This window comes from Salvelinus namaycush, chromosome 1, assembly GCF_016432855.1.
Source record: "Salvelinus namaycush isolate Seneca chromosome 1, SaNama_1.0, whole genome shotgun sequence".
In the NCBI taxonomy this organism is placed as follows: domain Eukaryota; kingdom Metazoa; phylum Chordata; class Actinopteri; order Salmoniformes; family Salmonidae; genus Salvelinus; species Salvelinus namaycush.
The window spans coordinates 63158781-63174701 of NC_052307.1; the positions used below are offsets into that span (position 1 = coordinate 63158781).

At 48.5% G+C, this 15921-nt stretch overlaps 1 protein-coding gene across 1 annotated transcript in view; it reads right to left on the bottom strand.

Moving 5' to 3' along the window:
- The window catches only part of LOC120052516 (zinc finger homeobox protein 3-like), a 69669-nt gene extending 55865 nt beyond the window's left edge, over nt 1-13804 (bottom strand). Inside the window, exons 1-2 of the mRNA XM_038999479.1 lie at nt 13697-13804; nt 10289-10520 (exon numbers count right to left, since the gene is read on the bottom strand). Of these exons, the coding sequence (XP_038855407.1) occupies nt 10289-10520; nt 13697-13804 (340 nt within the window). The remainder of the gene's footprint in view (nt 1-10288; nt 10521-13696) is intronic.
- Between the last annotated feature and the right edge of the window lie 2117 nt (nt 13805-15921).

Sequence of the window (15921 nt, forward strand, 5' to 3'; positions counted from 1 at the left end):
AGGGATTGGAAATCAACAGGCAATGATTGCATATGCAGTAACCGTTTTATAGGCAATGTGTGAAACAAAGACAATAGGAAATTCAGAAAACAGATCTGCGCATGATTTTATCTGAGTAGTTTATTTCTAATCATGAGTATAAATGAGGCACTATTTCACGAGGAAATGCAGAGCTTTAATCTGAAACCAATGAGTGACACAACAGAGAGAAACACACTTGTCTTCTTGGCCGTATTCATTCTGGGTAGTGTTTGAGAGGCAGGCCTTTGTCTCAGTGGCTGTGCCCTGCATACTGTAATGTAAGTAGACACCAGGTCGAGAGGATGGCCAAGACACATAATACAACACGTTTAAGAAGCAGATATAATCCCTCAGATGGGAGCTATGTCTTTGATGCAGTGCTTCTGCTCTAATGACTGGTGAATCTCCTCTCCACCGACCCGCCCTGTCTGAGGGGCCCGCGCCCAAACACTGCGCTAAAATAATACGCAATAGTCATTTTTCTGGGAGTTTTTGCACTTTAAATACCATCCATCAGTGGGCCAGGGCGGACTCCTCTGGCCCATCTAAACAGGCTTGTGGGGGACTCTGTCTAGTAGCAGCAAATAAAATAGCAGTGACAAGGCAGCGGGCACAACCAGACAAAGAGACAGTGTGAGGGCTATGCCTTCCACCGGATCAGGAGGGACGCCATAAATCTAGCCCAGTCAAACAGCAGGAATGTCCCAGTTTGTCAAAAACAAATACCATCTTGTCTTGGATCGTCACTGTGCAGAAAAAGGGCCTCACATCTGGTTAAATAGAGTCAGCCAGAGTTCCACCCAGCCCAGGCCATGGGCATAACTGACTTCCAAATCCAGACTTCAGCCCTTCTTTAACAAACAGGCCTTCACACGGAAACGGCTGTCCAATCAGCAGCCACAGAGCACCACCACACTCCCCCTCAACACTCTGCATCTAAACATTCATCCTCTATTAGGGCCAATGTTAACACTTTGTTTGAATCGGGGAGGGAGATTCCCCTGCAGTATGCAGACACTGGGCCAGGAGCTGAAGGTGTGCTGTGATCAATAGCCTGTCCAGTGTGGGTGGTGTATAGGTGAGGCCAGAGTGGTCCTTTGAGGCCGGGGGGACAGTGTGAGAATCCCTGTCTCTGTACTGTTGATACCCAGCCTATCCCTGTGGGGGGAAAGGTGATGATGGTTGCCGGGGGTAACAGGAGACATCCCGAGCCGAGCCAAACACCTGCTCCCCCCTACGGACCGCTGATAGAGTGTACTGATGTCACCACCATAACAAACCTGGACTCTCTCTCATATTTCCCCATGTATTTTTCTCCTCACTCATCCATACCCTCCCTCCCTAGAGAATAATCAGACGCAGGCTGAATCAATGGCAGGAGTGCAGGCCCACAGGTAAAGGTTAGCAGGGTTCACTATTGAATTATTCCTGCTCCTCTCTCATCACTGCCATCTGCCTGGCTGCTTTTAATTGATGAGGTGGAGGGACAGACAGCACAAGGCTCTGACGCCAACGCACACACACAACGCTGTATGTGTGTGTATGAAAGTGTGTGTCTGTGTGAGAGAGAGAGAGAGAGAGAGAGAGAGAGAGAGAGAATATGGTGAGTAAGAAACACACACACATTCAGACACCACAGTGGTTCTCTCTGCCAGTCATTCACATCTATCACGGGGCAGATAATGAATCATCTCTTGCTTTCAGCCAGTGTTTGTTTCATCTGCCTTTATTGTAATGGAGCCTTCAGTGTGAGGGCAGGTTGGCTGCTGGAGAGGGCATTCTTTACTCTCTGGTTTTGTTCTGCTGTCAGGCTGGGAGAGTCAGGGCTGCTGAGCTGAGACTGAACTCATCCAGAGCAAAGATCATGGCCTTTGATCTGCCAGTGCTCTCTGGGGGGACAAACAGGCCTTATTAAAAAAGACTAAATAAAGCTTTCCCTGCCTCCATTCTAAACTTCCCAAACTTCTCCACTTCTCCAATCTCTCATGTTGCCTATGGTCAAATTGAGCTGCCTTGATTCTGACAGTGAGTGAACTGCTTGGTCTCGCAACACCAAAACATAGCAACAAATAAAGCGATCTAACGGCGTTTAAGAATTTATTGGCTCTTGTTCCCAGAATACCTGACATAAACAAACAGTGCAATCAATAGCAAATGTATCCGAACAAGGGCCTACTGGGCGTGAGATCAAAATGTGTGTCTTGGGGGAAGTCCAAGTAAGCTACAAAGAAAACTTATCTGCTTATGTCAAATGAAAAGTTACAAGTGCTAGTGATCGGCAGGAGAGGTAGCCACATTACAGACGTATCGTATAGCGATCAAATGTTAGGCTGTGATGGATTTATGGATGTGCCTATGTGTGCTGTCCAGGATTGCCCTAAAACAGAGCTTTGATTGGATGGGATTTATATGGAACACTTGGCGTTATTGGTGTAGTGTGATTACAGAGCCAGTGAAATGAGTCACACTGGGGAAGTGACTGTGATACACTTACATTACAGCATTTCCTCTAAATAAACCAAGATGGCTGCCAAGCCGCTGTCTGCACTAGTGGAACAACAGCCAGCCATGTTGCACATCTGCAAAGACGCTGCAGTAGAATCCTATAAACACTCACCTTGACTAAACTCATAATAACCTAGTCACTAAAAACTCATAGTACACAAGGTATTTTCAAAGAAATTATCAAATGAACTCACTTCTCTCTCAGAGGCTTTTCCTCTCCTCCTCTTATGCTTCCTGTCTGACACTGTTGCTGCTGGTTTAATCAAACCCATCAGAGCCATTCTCTGTACGTCAGCGCATCTATTCTCAGTTCCCCTTTCTGCAACCACAGAGCCAGCAGTCCTCCATGCCCTCAAGCCAGACTGACAGGCCCACAGGAGTGTCTGTGGTCACTCTCTCGCTGAGTGACAGGTGGGCAAGCAGGGCTACTGCATACCCCCCACCCCCCCCACCCCACAGACCCCTCCGGAGTGTGCAACCCAGCACCCTAAACCGCTGCTCCCCACCTCTGCTCAGATATGCAGCAGCAAAGCCTCAGGGCCTGGAAATGGAACTCATTAACACGGTTAGTAAGTACAAATAAGAAGACTGTCTCCTGATGGACTGTCTATCTTTTGGATCAGCTTTCAAGGAGAGCGTCTGGTAATGACGGGAGCGAGGGAAACCAATATTATAATGCGCTGCCTGTCTCCTCTCTGCTGACGCGACGCACCTTGGCGGCGGCTGAAATAAAGGCCTGAAAACGGGCTCGATGACAGGGAGCGAGGGCCTCTCTCACCCACACATCCGCTAACTCTGTGTGTGTGGACACCTATGTGTGCACTTATTTATGAGTATGTGCAACATAAAATCCAGCTCAGGTTTACACCCATGTGCCATCCCTGATGCTGAAAAGCACACACAGAGCACAGCACACATAGTGAACAAACTCAATAGGGCCTAGTGTATCTATGTAGAAGGCTCATTATGCAAAAAGGTTTTTATGTTAAAAGTTCAAGCTGAAAAGTAGACTGAGTATATTTTGTCCAAACTTTGTTTAGGAATAAAATATCTTTGTAGTTTCTGAGTTCACCCTTCATTTGGCCTCCTCTCACTATCCCTCTCTGTTTCTCTCTTCCCCCTAAAGCCTGGTGCTCTACTGCATAGGCCATCTATTGGGTTGACTGACAGACACACAGTGGGCCAGTCTGTTCACCTGCCAGGCAGAGAGAGGCTGAGGCAGTGCAGCCAGTGGTCAGTGCCATCCAGCCCAGTGCTTAGTGCTCTGGGGTACAGTCATGAAATGCAGGAAGAATGAATATGGACACAGGACGTTTTGATTCATAGTCTATCCCAAAATAGGATTGTGGCTTTCTGGTCAATTTGCTATTGCAGGATGAGCCAGCAGTGGAATTTATACAGAGGCATCTATAAACCAGGGGGAAAGAAAATACTTACTTGTGTGAGTTTGGACAGCAGGGCCATATGAGTGCGACTGCGTAATGTGCACAACTGGAAAGTCTATAAAGTCATTATTTCAGCTTTTTTAATAATAAAAGGCTAGTTTTTTTGTTTAAAAAAAAAAGAAAGGTAATGTATTTATGAAATTCCTGCCACGTTCTGCGGACAGCAAACAATTTCCTCTGCTCTCAGTGCCCCTGGGTCCTGGATTAGAGGCCAGCCGTCTGACAGGAGCCAGACTGGGCACTGGGCCCCGGGCCCTACAGGGGCCCCTCCTCACCCTAATAACCCTCCTCACCCGCCCTCGCCCAGACCTCATCTCCACTCTGCATCACCGCAATAACAGCCTTTATTAAAACAGCATACAGCAAAGTCAATTTCAGATTGGACATAATATGGCGTGGAAGAAGGGGCTGGTGGTTAGGGGCTACAATATCCTGTTTCTGGGAAGGTTTACGTAGCATTTTAACAAGCATGAAAAAAGGAGGACATTCCATGGATGGCTGCTGTCCGTCTCCTGTGCTCCTCCCGTCTGTGGGAGGGAGCTGTGCTGCATGCCGCCCCCGCAACGCCATCGGAGCGTGGCCAGGCTCACCCCTGCTTTCCCCTGGCTTCTGCTCTCACAGCCCCGCCACAGGACCCGCTCTTTCAGGAACACTGTGGGAGCTGGAGAAGGTAAAGCTCCAAGCCCAGCTAATGTGCAGCTCTCAGGGGCTATAGACAGGCAGGGGGCGAGAGGAAGGGAGAGGACCTGGCTTCTATACTGCATGAGCGTGAGATATTCCAGCCCAGTTTAGGTGAGGATGGTTTGAAAGCCCACCATTTCCCCCCCACTGTTGACATATCCTGTCGGCTGTCCCAGAGCCTCCGTAAGGGCTGCCAGAGAGCTGAAGATGAGTGAGGATCCTGCATTTGCCTTATTAGAATATATTTTGGGGCATGAAGCTCTTTGCCAGCTTTTTTTGGATCATAGAATGATGTATGAGACGGAAAGGGAAAGAGGCGCGTGGGGATAAGAGGGGTGCCTCTGTTGTCAGGACAGGGCTTGCTATTAAGTGTGTGACCCTGGAAGCGCACCCCTTTTAGTGAAACAAGCAGCGGGTTTCAAATTGGATTCCGCCAGTATGCAGTAATTCCACGCATCCTTTGGCCTCATTTCCATTTGCCCATGCAAACAGCCTGCATGCTCCTCTGCCCACTCGCTAAGCCACACCCACTGGGATGTGCCGGCCAGGCTCTTGTTACTGCGCTTCCTGGTTAGAGACCTGAGTAGCAAGCTCTGCTGGTGGGGTGTTTACCATGGCTACTGCAGTGTCACTATCCAGCCCACCCGTCACCCCTCTATACCCCCCCTCTGACTGCTGCTAAACCGCTGACTGGCCAGGCAGGCCCCTGTGTCCTGAGAGACTGGAGACAATGAGTGGAGGCTGCTCTGACGGGCCCGGCCCGGCCCCAGCCTCCCTCCCAGCCACCTCACAGACAGGGATTTCCTCCTGCGATGAGAGCCAAGCCGTCACAGACCAGTGATCAAGGGCCTGCCATCTGTGACTGAGGCAGATTTACAGCAGGGGCTAATCCACACCGTCAGCCCTGTTTGTTCTCCTTCTCAGCCTCCTCCGCACACACACACACACACACACACACACACACACACACACACACACACACACACACACACACACACACACACACACACACACACACACACACACACACACACACACACACACACAAGTGCAGGCACACACCTCAGACTCACACTGCTTCCCTCCATATCTGTGGCCTGCTCCCCTCCACCACACCACTAGGACCCTAGTCACTGGCAGAAGGGCACCCACCATGCAGTAACCATTTAACTTTGCCCTTTTTAAAAGGCATGATCTAATTCTGTTCAGTGCTCAAAAAATAACTTTAGTCCATTAACTGTTATGAAATGAGAAACCCCAATGTGTCAGTGAGTTATATGCCCTGGTGAACATCACTCATAAGAAATAGTGTCATCCAATGCCCGAGTGTCACACTAGCTATCAGTCACCATACACACAAACCCACACACACACATACCTGGAACAAGAGTTTCTCCTCTCGTCTCTTCTCCCCTCCCTCTCTCTGCCAGTGTATCCAGTGAGGTGTCGGTGTCTGGGCTGTGTGCAGTGTGTTAGTACAGGGCAGCAGCGGGCTGTGCTCTGTGGCCTCTCCACCCAGGGACAGGGGCAGGGCAGCTGTGTGGCTGGGGTGTGGGTGTGGCTGGGGTCCCTCTAAGGCCTCCTTTGTTCCCCCCCAGCCAGCCAGAGAAAGGGTTAAAGAAGACAAATGGAGGCCGAGCCACAGAGGAACATGCTTAAGCAGCACATTTTCAGAGCGGGGGCAGGAATTAAAACAATGGCTGCCTTTTATCCCAGCGTTGGTCTAATTGGACAGGAAATTCATCTCTCCCGCCTTAGCAGCACTCTCCCTGGACGCTCTACAGAGGGGAGACATGGCACCAAAAACCTCTAGGCCTTCGGATTCCGCCTGCCCAGCCGCCCGTACACCACAGCTTCCTAAAAACACAGACCTTTCACCCAGCAAGGCTTTCTGTGTGAGTGCATGTGTGATTACACACCTTGCAAACACTGTCCTAGTCTCTGTGCTGCCTGCATCTGTTTGCAGACAGAAGCCTTCTTGTGTTGTCATCTGTCCTTTTTCCTTCATGACATCACTCTGGTCTTTGATACAGTGGTCAGGGCTCCTGGGGCTGTTGCAGGGAGGCTGCTGATTGGGGGAAGCCTAGTTCCTAGCTAGCTCCTGTGGAGACTAGTAGCCCAGCACCTAACACCAACAGAGCAGCGCTCCAAGCCCAGCAGCAGTCAGGGGAATTACTGCCTAGCTGACCCAGAAATCCAGGGCCAGCTTTGTTTTAACAAGCAGGGGAACCTTCCACCACTTTAGCAACTGTGCCTCGACCACAAGAAATGGTCCTGCGCCTCCGAAGAGCTAGCGGGGAGGAAATTAAATATTACACCAGGAGGGAATGGTTCAGCTCTAAAGGGGGGGGGGGGGACTGGGTCATTCGCTGGTGCTGGGACAAGGCATTAGGAGGTGAAGCGGTAGTTTGGCAGAAGGGGGGTGGAGTCTAGGAATTCACAACAGTTCATTCTCGCTGATGAAAAGGTATGTTCATTATCAGCGTAATTCGATCAAGATGCTCGAAGGGGGGGGGGGGTAGGAGAGCGAGAAAAGGCAGACATTCTTTATTACACACTTCATTTCATTTAACAGACCTTTAAAAACTATATATAAAGGAAAAAAGAAAGGGCGAAGGAGAGAGGGAAAACTTTGCCCTGGCTCTTAAAGGGGATGTGGCAGCCGTTCCAGACGCTCTTGGTCTGCGCCCAGTCTTTTCCTGGCAGAGAGTGTCCGCTGGCCTGTAAGGCGGGAGCGAGCAGAGACTGACTCTATAGCACAATCAATCAGGCCTTCAGCACTGAGCCTCGCAGAGCTCTGTTTGGTAAACATCAAGTCACAGGCTATTAAAGGATCCTCTGGCTTTCTAAAGTCCCAGAATGCCAGACTGTTCAGGAGCATGATAACAACGGCCCTTAGCATGGTGCATGGCCGCTAACAGAGTCACTAACACAGGATAGGGACTGGGAGAGACATTAGGAGATCTCCATGCTTATGGTTAAATTACCGGATCATAATGATCTCTGGATGTCTTGATAAAACAACGCCCTGTACACATGAGCAATTGCACCCTTTGACCTTGTGATACATTTACAATGGACTCCCCTTGCCTTTCATCAGTGTGTTAGAATCAGCCAAACCTAGTGATCTAATTCCTAACAACCATCCCGTTCTATTTCCTAACCTCTTAGGTCAAAAGTGAATTACTTTCGGGAAAAGATGAGGTGATTAAATTAATCAACTGAAGGACCTGACAGCAAGGCAATCAAGTCATCTTCAAAGTACACACCTTGAACTAAACCCCACTAGCGGCCTAAACAATTATCACACAGTAGAACGTTTTTTATCCACCATCTTGTAGTGTTTGACTTGTGTTTACTGTGGGATAATGTGGTCTGGAAGACTGTAGTTTGATGTATCTCCGAAGGGGGGCTGGAGAGAGCACCCCCAGCGTATGTGTACAGTGTGTGTGTGTGTGTGTGTGTGTGTGTGTGTGTGTGTGTGTGTGTGTGTGTGTGTGTGTGTGTGTGTGTGTGTGTGTGTGTGTGTGTGTGTGTGTGTGTGTGTGTATTGCTCTGCCCACACCACCCCTGTGCAGGAGCCCTTACCTAACCTACAGCTAGCCTCATTCAGTTTCTTACAAACGGGGTTATCCATTAACGCACATCAAAGGTTAGGAAAGAAGATATATAAATAAACAGAACCTCAAGCAAAAAAAGAGAAAATGAGACTTGTTTGTGAAGCACACCACAGCCCCCCTCCTTCCTCTAACACAAAACCACCAACCCCCCACCCTTTTAACCTAAGTGGGCTTCCTCTTGCTTTTACATGTTCACTTGTCCACTGTACTGTAGTCATTAACATATTTGGAGTGCAGTGAGCAGAAAGCTTAATTGTCCTTAATTGCTCGTCTAAATGTGTTCTCTAATGATTTGCCTCAGATCTGTGACTGCCTTTTGCGCAATTTCCCGGCCGCTGGCTTCATTATCCCTGCCTCCTTGGAACAAAGCGTTTTCAGAGGCCCGGTCTTTTTTTTACATAACAATACACAGAGTGAGTGTGAGGGAGGGCAGTGACGGCACTCTGCGGGGACACACAATGGAGGCCCTTTGTCAGGGTGCAGAAGTTAAAATGATTAGAAAACCAAATCTGTGCTAAGACACAGTGTTAATTGACCGCAGCTCACTCTTTTTTAATCGGCCCCCAACAAACGACCAATCCTGGCTTTTGTTTGTGCCTTTTACTGCTGCTGCTGTGGGTGTATCTGTTGTTGCTGCTTTGCTCCTCCTACCTCCGGCCTGATGGCATCTCTGAATGTGTCTTTATTGGCTGAACAGCAAGGCCCTGTAGCCTCCATTAACTGCAGGCACGGCCAGGCCTGATCTCAGAATTATTATTATTATTTCTCAGAAAGCATCCAGCTGAATTGTGCAAATATAGGAAAAAAGTCTGCATTCAGAAATAATTAGTTACAGTTCATTTAGTTTTGATTAGAAAAAAAGATGTGAATATACATTCTGAATACATGCACTATTCTGAACTGAGCCTGTTCAGTGTGTGTGTGTTCAGGCTGTGTGTGTGTGTGAGTGTATGTTCAGGCTGTGTGAGTGTGTGTTTGTATGTTCAGGCTGTGTGAGTGTGTGAGTGTGTGAGTGTATGTTCAGGCTGTGTGAGTGTATGTTCAGGCTGTGTGAGTGTGTGAGTGAATGTTCAGGCTGTGTGAGTGTATGTTCCGGCTGTGTGAGTGTGTGTTCAGGCTGTGTGAGTGTGTGAGTGTGTGAGTGTATGTTCAGGCTGTGTGAGTGTATCTTCAGGCTGTGTGAGTGTGTGAGTGAATGTTCAGGCTGTGTGAGTGTATGTTCCGGCTGTGTGAGTGTGTGTTCAGGCTGTGTGAGTGTGTGAGTGAATGTTCAGGCTGTGTGAGTGTGTGAGTGAATGTTCCGGCTGTGTGAGTGTGTGTTCCGGCTGTGTGAGTGTGTGTTCCGGCTGTGTGAGTGTATGTTCAGGCTGTGTGAGCCTAAAATATATAAATAAACGTAGAGTGTAGGGTTTGTACCTGACAGAATGGAGGCACAGTAGCTACTTCCTGCCTTCTACCTGTGTGGGAGGAGTTACAGAGGGCAGGTGGCTTTCCTGGTAGATATGCTCTTTGTGCGAGCAAAAGTAAAACAATCTAGAGCACACTGTATTTTGAATCTGAGGTGCCAAAGAAAATAAATTGTGCACCATTTTATCATTGTTTTACCTGCTTATATCAATATCATAGCACAGACTCAGTGGCATTGGGAGCTGTTTGTCTTGTTTGAATACGATACGGCACAGACACTTACTCACATTTCAACCACTGTTACTTTTTAGAATCAGTTTATCAGTTTATATGTTTTTGATTACATTTCCCTTGCAGGGAAAGATAACAACAGCAACAGCAGCACAGTCACTGTCTAAAGGTGTCTGGTTCCATGAAAGTAGTCAAATTATCTTTGATAATTAACATAAGCACTACTGCTCATATCTATACCGCAGAGGACATAAAATAAAGCCCTCTTTAGTCCCTGTGTGAAGTACTATGAAGCAGCTACAGGTACAGCCAGTAGCTGGTGAGTGTGTCTGTATCCCCTTGTAAAATATAGTGGAGAGTAAGTCCTCTGTATCTTACCTGTATCAGCAGACGGACACTTGCGGATGGTGAAGATGGCGCTGAGCTCCTCGTCATCCTCAGGCAGGCCCTTCTGCAGGCGCTGGAGCTTCCTCAGGCTCTCGCTGCGCTGGTGCTTCATGGAGCGCACATGCTGGACCAGGTTGAGCTTGGCCTTGGTGGAGTAGTTACACAGCACACAGTGGTAGTAGCAGGCATCTCCCTCCACCGCGTTCTCCTGATGCTGCAGGTGCTGTGGGAGGAGAGCGAGAGAGAGAGAGAGAGAGAGAGAAAGAGAGAGAGAAAGAGAGAGAGAAAGAGAGAGAAAGGGCTTTTAACTGACGGCAGACAGCTAACCAGGCACCACTGACTCACTCACTCACACAGTTCACAAATGAACAAATCAATTACCAATCACGGCCCTGTTGTTTAACACCCAGTCCTCTTCCACACTGTTCTGTTTGGACTGAGCCCTGTATCTCTCTCTGTTTCTGGCTGTATCTGTCTGTGGACTAACAGGACAGGAAAAGAGAGGGGTGGGAGCCGGGCTGGTCTCAGGGGCCCAGGCGCGGGCGAGAGGCACACATCACGCACCCCTCAGAGGACCACAGGACCACAGCCCTGGCAGACGGAAGGGAGCATTGATCCCTTTCACTCAAGAGAAGCTTCCCGTCTCTGAGAAGGAAACTCCAAACATCTGCCTGTTTCATGCATGGGATGCTAAATATTGATCAGGGCCAGTGAAATCCTCCCTATCACAGCAAGCACCAGGGAGAGAGAGGGAACGCGGAGAGAGAGAGAGAGGGGGGGGGGTACATTCTGAAACGAGCTTGAACATTCCTCAACAGGGTAGTGACCTTCAGGGGACAGAGACTCCACAGTATTGACCTATCAACCCCATCATTTCCTCTAAGTGCCCCACACTGACACTCCAACTCCACTGTACCCCACACCCGACACATACCCTATAATGACACAGAACACCACACCCCACAGTGACACCATCTCTCCCAACACCACACCCCACTACACCACGGACTCACACACTAATTACCCCCTACAAGGCCCAATCAATGGCACAATGCCAACACAATATGGCCCTGACTAGGGGATCGGTAGAGGTATTGACAATTATCCTATAAAACAGGGTCCTGATCATTTCATGTTTACAATGGAAAGGCCAGACTCAGTATGGCCACTGTTCTCACTGCTTCTCATGCCTGTCATGTTCTGTTCATACGGCCCACTCTGGAGTCTAGCTGTGGATTTCTGGGGCTGCAATCAATGTCAATCATCACAAGATGTTTCTTTCTATTCTAATCTTCATGGCCTAGTCTCTTGTGAGATTCAGTGGCTGAGTGGGTGAAAGGACTGAAAACAACAACCACTTCACTGCCAGATGGGGACTAGATCAGATAATGAATCCAAATAAACATCATTAATGCTCCATTAAAAACTGCCAGGAAAATAAATACATGTAAAAATTGTAACAATGGCTGGGTTTTCCATGCATGGCTTTGACAGCTTTTGAGAATTGCATGTATAGACAATAAAAATAAGGCAATTGGAGCTTAGAGGAGGAGATACTATTGGATGCATTTGATAGGTAATTATTCATCCTAACCAAGACAATTGCTACTGCAATTTGTCATATCATGTAAAAACTGAAAATGCTATGATAAAAAAATTACTTTAATTCACAATGCAAGCACAAGCAGATTGTAAGAAAGATTGCTACGTTTTCCATATCGGTTTATTTGAAACAGGTTTTCATTTTGAATGTGTGGCTTCATGCTGAGAGAGGAAAAAATGGCTGTTATCCTGTATACATCCTGTATCTGCCTCCCACCACGACTCTCTTAATCTCCCGTACAGGCCACCCCCACACTCAGACAAAGGTTGGGAAAAACAAATTGATTAATTAAGAGGAGCCTGAACCGGCTTGCCCTGCAGTGAGGCAACATGTTTAGATGGCTGGGAAATGCAAAAGCAATGGAAACATTACATTTTTAACCACATTACATCTGAATCAGGTGTTGACAGCCTGGGCTGAGAAAAAATCATAACAATATTATGTTCCCAGAAATGCTCCCGTCCTTTTCTTCTAATGTTTAATTTTCTGGTAATATTGTAATATCGCTATGGGCTTTTCTGGGCAATTGTATTCCATTCTCCCTGGTTTTATATTTCTCACTTCTACACCTAAACGTACATTAGGACACTGCTTCCAGGAAAAGGAAGGGAGTTTTTATTTTTTGCAAGCCCCTCAGCTCTGTGTAATAGAGATATTAGGTGATTCTAAAAGGGTCTGTCTCTCTCTCTGTGCTCTCCCTCCTCGCCTCGTTTGAAGCCCTCCATGATGTCATTGAATAGGTGCTGCTGGATATTCTGCTCGTGTGAGCTGTATCCCTCCTTTCTCCTCCTCTTCCCCCTCCTTCTCTTCCGTCCACACATATTGCATCAGAGCTGGTACAGAGAAATCTGACAGACAGATTTACTCGTAGATAACACCAAATCCATTGTGTGATTGCTGAGCTGAGAAATGGCACACGGTTTTTAGGCATAGCAGATGTCGAACAAAAAAAAGGGAGCGAGAGGGACTGCATTAAGATTCAAGGCTGCAAAAATCTACAAGGAGACAGTGAGTTCACACAAAAAAAACAGACGACACCTGACCTAAACTTCAAAGTTAGTTTCAGGAGGTAGAAAAAAAATCCTGGGAGTTTTACAGCTTCCCATAAAAAGGACAGGATTTATGCAGGAGTGAACCTGAGACTGCCTGGCCTAGAACAGGCCGTATATCACCTCCAAACTGACTGGGCTGTAGGCAGGGCCCGACTCAGTCCAAACCAGACCTCACCCCCCTCTGTATCACCACCTCTTACAGACCACAGACACCTGTAAGTGTGTTAACAACCACACTTACTCAGCACCGGGCTGTGTGGAGGTGGTGGAGGACTGTTGTTAGAGATATGGAGCCTGGTCAGTACAGGGCCAACACAGCAGTGCACCCCCCTCCCCGGACCGTTCCATCTGACCAGTTGTAGGCTGGGAGCTCTATATGAGAAACGGGATTAAACACTACCCATGGGGACAGGGGCTCTCTGATACACCCCCATGCATGCGCACGCTCACAAACACACAGGATTCCATCAACATTATAGATGTGAGAGAGTCTAGTGATGCTATCTAGGAGCACACACAAACGTACACACAAACGTTGGATGTGAAACACAGTAATGCATTAGACAGGGCCTGTGTCTGTTTCCTATGATCCTGCAATGAAGCCCCTAGCTGATAAATCACCTCCAACTGGAGTGCAGGAATTCGGCGGTTTAATTAAAAAGTCATGTTGGGAGAGAGAGCTGGGAGGAGCTGGCCTGGCCGCTCCAAAGGAGAGGAGAGGAGGCTGCCTGGGCTGCCCTGCACCGGGGCCCCAGAGCACCAAGCACCCCACTGAGGCCCTGAGAGGAGCTGAGCTACAGAGTTGGGTGGAGGCTGGAGGACGGCTGTCGGCCCCTCCTCAACAGGCCGCATGGCTTCAATTTCTCTTCAGTTCCATTTAATTGGCCGAGAATTTACGACAGCCGTACACCAGACAGGAGTTTTAGCCGAGCATGGATAAGAGAATGGGAGCATGGAGTGCTGGAGAAGGATGGGGCGAGGGAGGCAGAATGTGTGTGCTGTTCTGTAGCCAGGCCTCTGTACTCTACCTCCTCTCTCTGTGGGGGTTGAAGCAGGGCTCTGTGCTCGTACAGGTAGAGAGGGACAGGGGCGGTGTGGGCGCCACCACATCATCTCTCTGGCAACTTAACACTGCACCCTGGCCTCTCAGTGGGCAATATAGGGGCAGATCAGTTACAACACCCACCCAGAGTGCTGCATACACCTGCATTTCCATCCACTTCAATGGGATGTAAAAATACACCTTTAACCAAAACAGTAGCTGGGAGAGGAGAAGAGAGGAGAGCCAACGTGACATGGACGTGGGTATTACTGGAAGGGTGGAAGGCAGCTAGAGTGCCAACACAAGCCGGTAATTCCACAGAATGGCCCCCAATGGAGCAGTATAATACATGCACACACATAAACACACACGTGCAAACTAAGGCGCGTGCACACACACACACACACACAGAGACAGGCACGCACACACTCTCCATTATGATCATACCCCAATTTCCACCATTACATTTGGCAGTGCTGTTAATACAAAATTAATGCATTAAAACAGATGACTATCCACGGGCTAAATGGCTATCAATTCAGCGAGAGCTGCCAAATTCGCTGTGTGAACGAGCCAGTGAGTGTCTGGCTGTGTATTGCTTTGTAATTATCCCAGTGATTCTCAGCACTTAAAGGTAAAGCTGGACGCTTTCCGGACGGCTCTGAGTGTGTTTGTGTGTGTGTGAGCGCTGGGGACAGGAGGTGAACATGGGACAGAGACAGGGAGAGGGCACAGAACCTACAGGCCACAGTGTGCTGCCATTTAAACCTGATCCATACTCTTTACCATATCAATTTCGGATACCATATCCGGTGATATCATAGCGCCAGTAGTCATGGTTTCTCCATTGACCGAGGGGCAAAATGATGAGCTGGTTCCAGGCACAAGGCATGTTGATGAATAATGTCAAGTAGCACCTGTGTTATTCACACACCCTGATGTCATGGCAGCAATTACATCCAATGAGGTCATTGTATTTCACTGTGAAAAGACACAAAGAAGATGGGCTGAAAAACCCACTCTGGGCTGGGTGTAGAATAAAACACCACTCCTGTCTTATATCTCAGTATGTGAGTGACTGTGCCGTGTGCTGGCACAGGTAGCCCTAGGGTGGTGTGTGTGTGTGTGTGTGTGTGTGTGTGTGTGTGTGTGTGTGTGTGTGTGTGTGTGTGTGTGTGTGTGTGTGTGTGTGTGTGTGTGTGTGTGTGTGTGTGTGTGTGTGACTTGGTGGGTTATATGGGGTACAGGAGGCTGGGGTCTTGTAAAGAGGGGCTCTGGGATTCCCCTGGAAGGAAGGTAGGCTGTTTAGCAGAGAGAAGATAGGGAGAGCGGCTGGAGTCTGAGTGCTTGCAGCTTTGCCTGTGATTCCCACTACGCCGGCAGCAGCAGGAACAGCAGCCACGACCACAGAAGCCGCTGCGGGTGCCAAGTTCAGCGGCTGGTTCGAATTAGCCACTGCGAGCGGCGACATGCCCAGACGTTGTGCTGTGGCTGGGGGGACTGCATGTATCCGCCCCAAACTGCATACCTACTGCTTCCTGTCCACCTCCCCTTCCCCTCTCTCCTCTCTCTCCCTAATCCCTCTCTGCCCAACCCTGGGCTCTCCCCCTTTGTCTAAAAGCACACCAGACAATTAGTGACTCTCCCTACAGTCAGTGGGGCGATGATCAACTGCTACAAATGAATAAACAATAGGCTGCATATTTGTTTAAGAGAGAGAGGAGGCCTCTTTGTCATCGCGGAGGGCAGCGAGGTAAAGATGGATGAGAGTAGCTCTCTACAGGCTGGGCAATACGTAAACACAGGCCGCTGGGAGCACAGTGCCTTAATACAATACTGCTGCTGGCTGGCCCTCGGCCTCAAGCAGCCACTCAGCCTAACTTTAACATTAAATAAAGCAATAATTGTTGAATTCTTTTTAATAAGC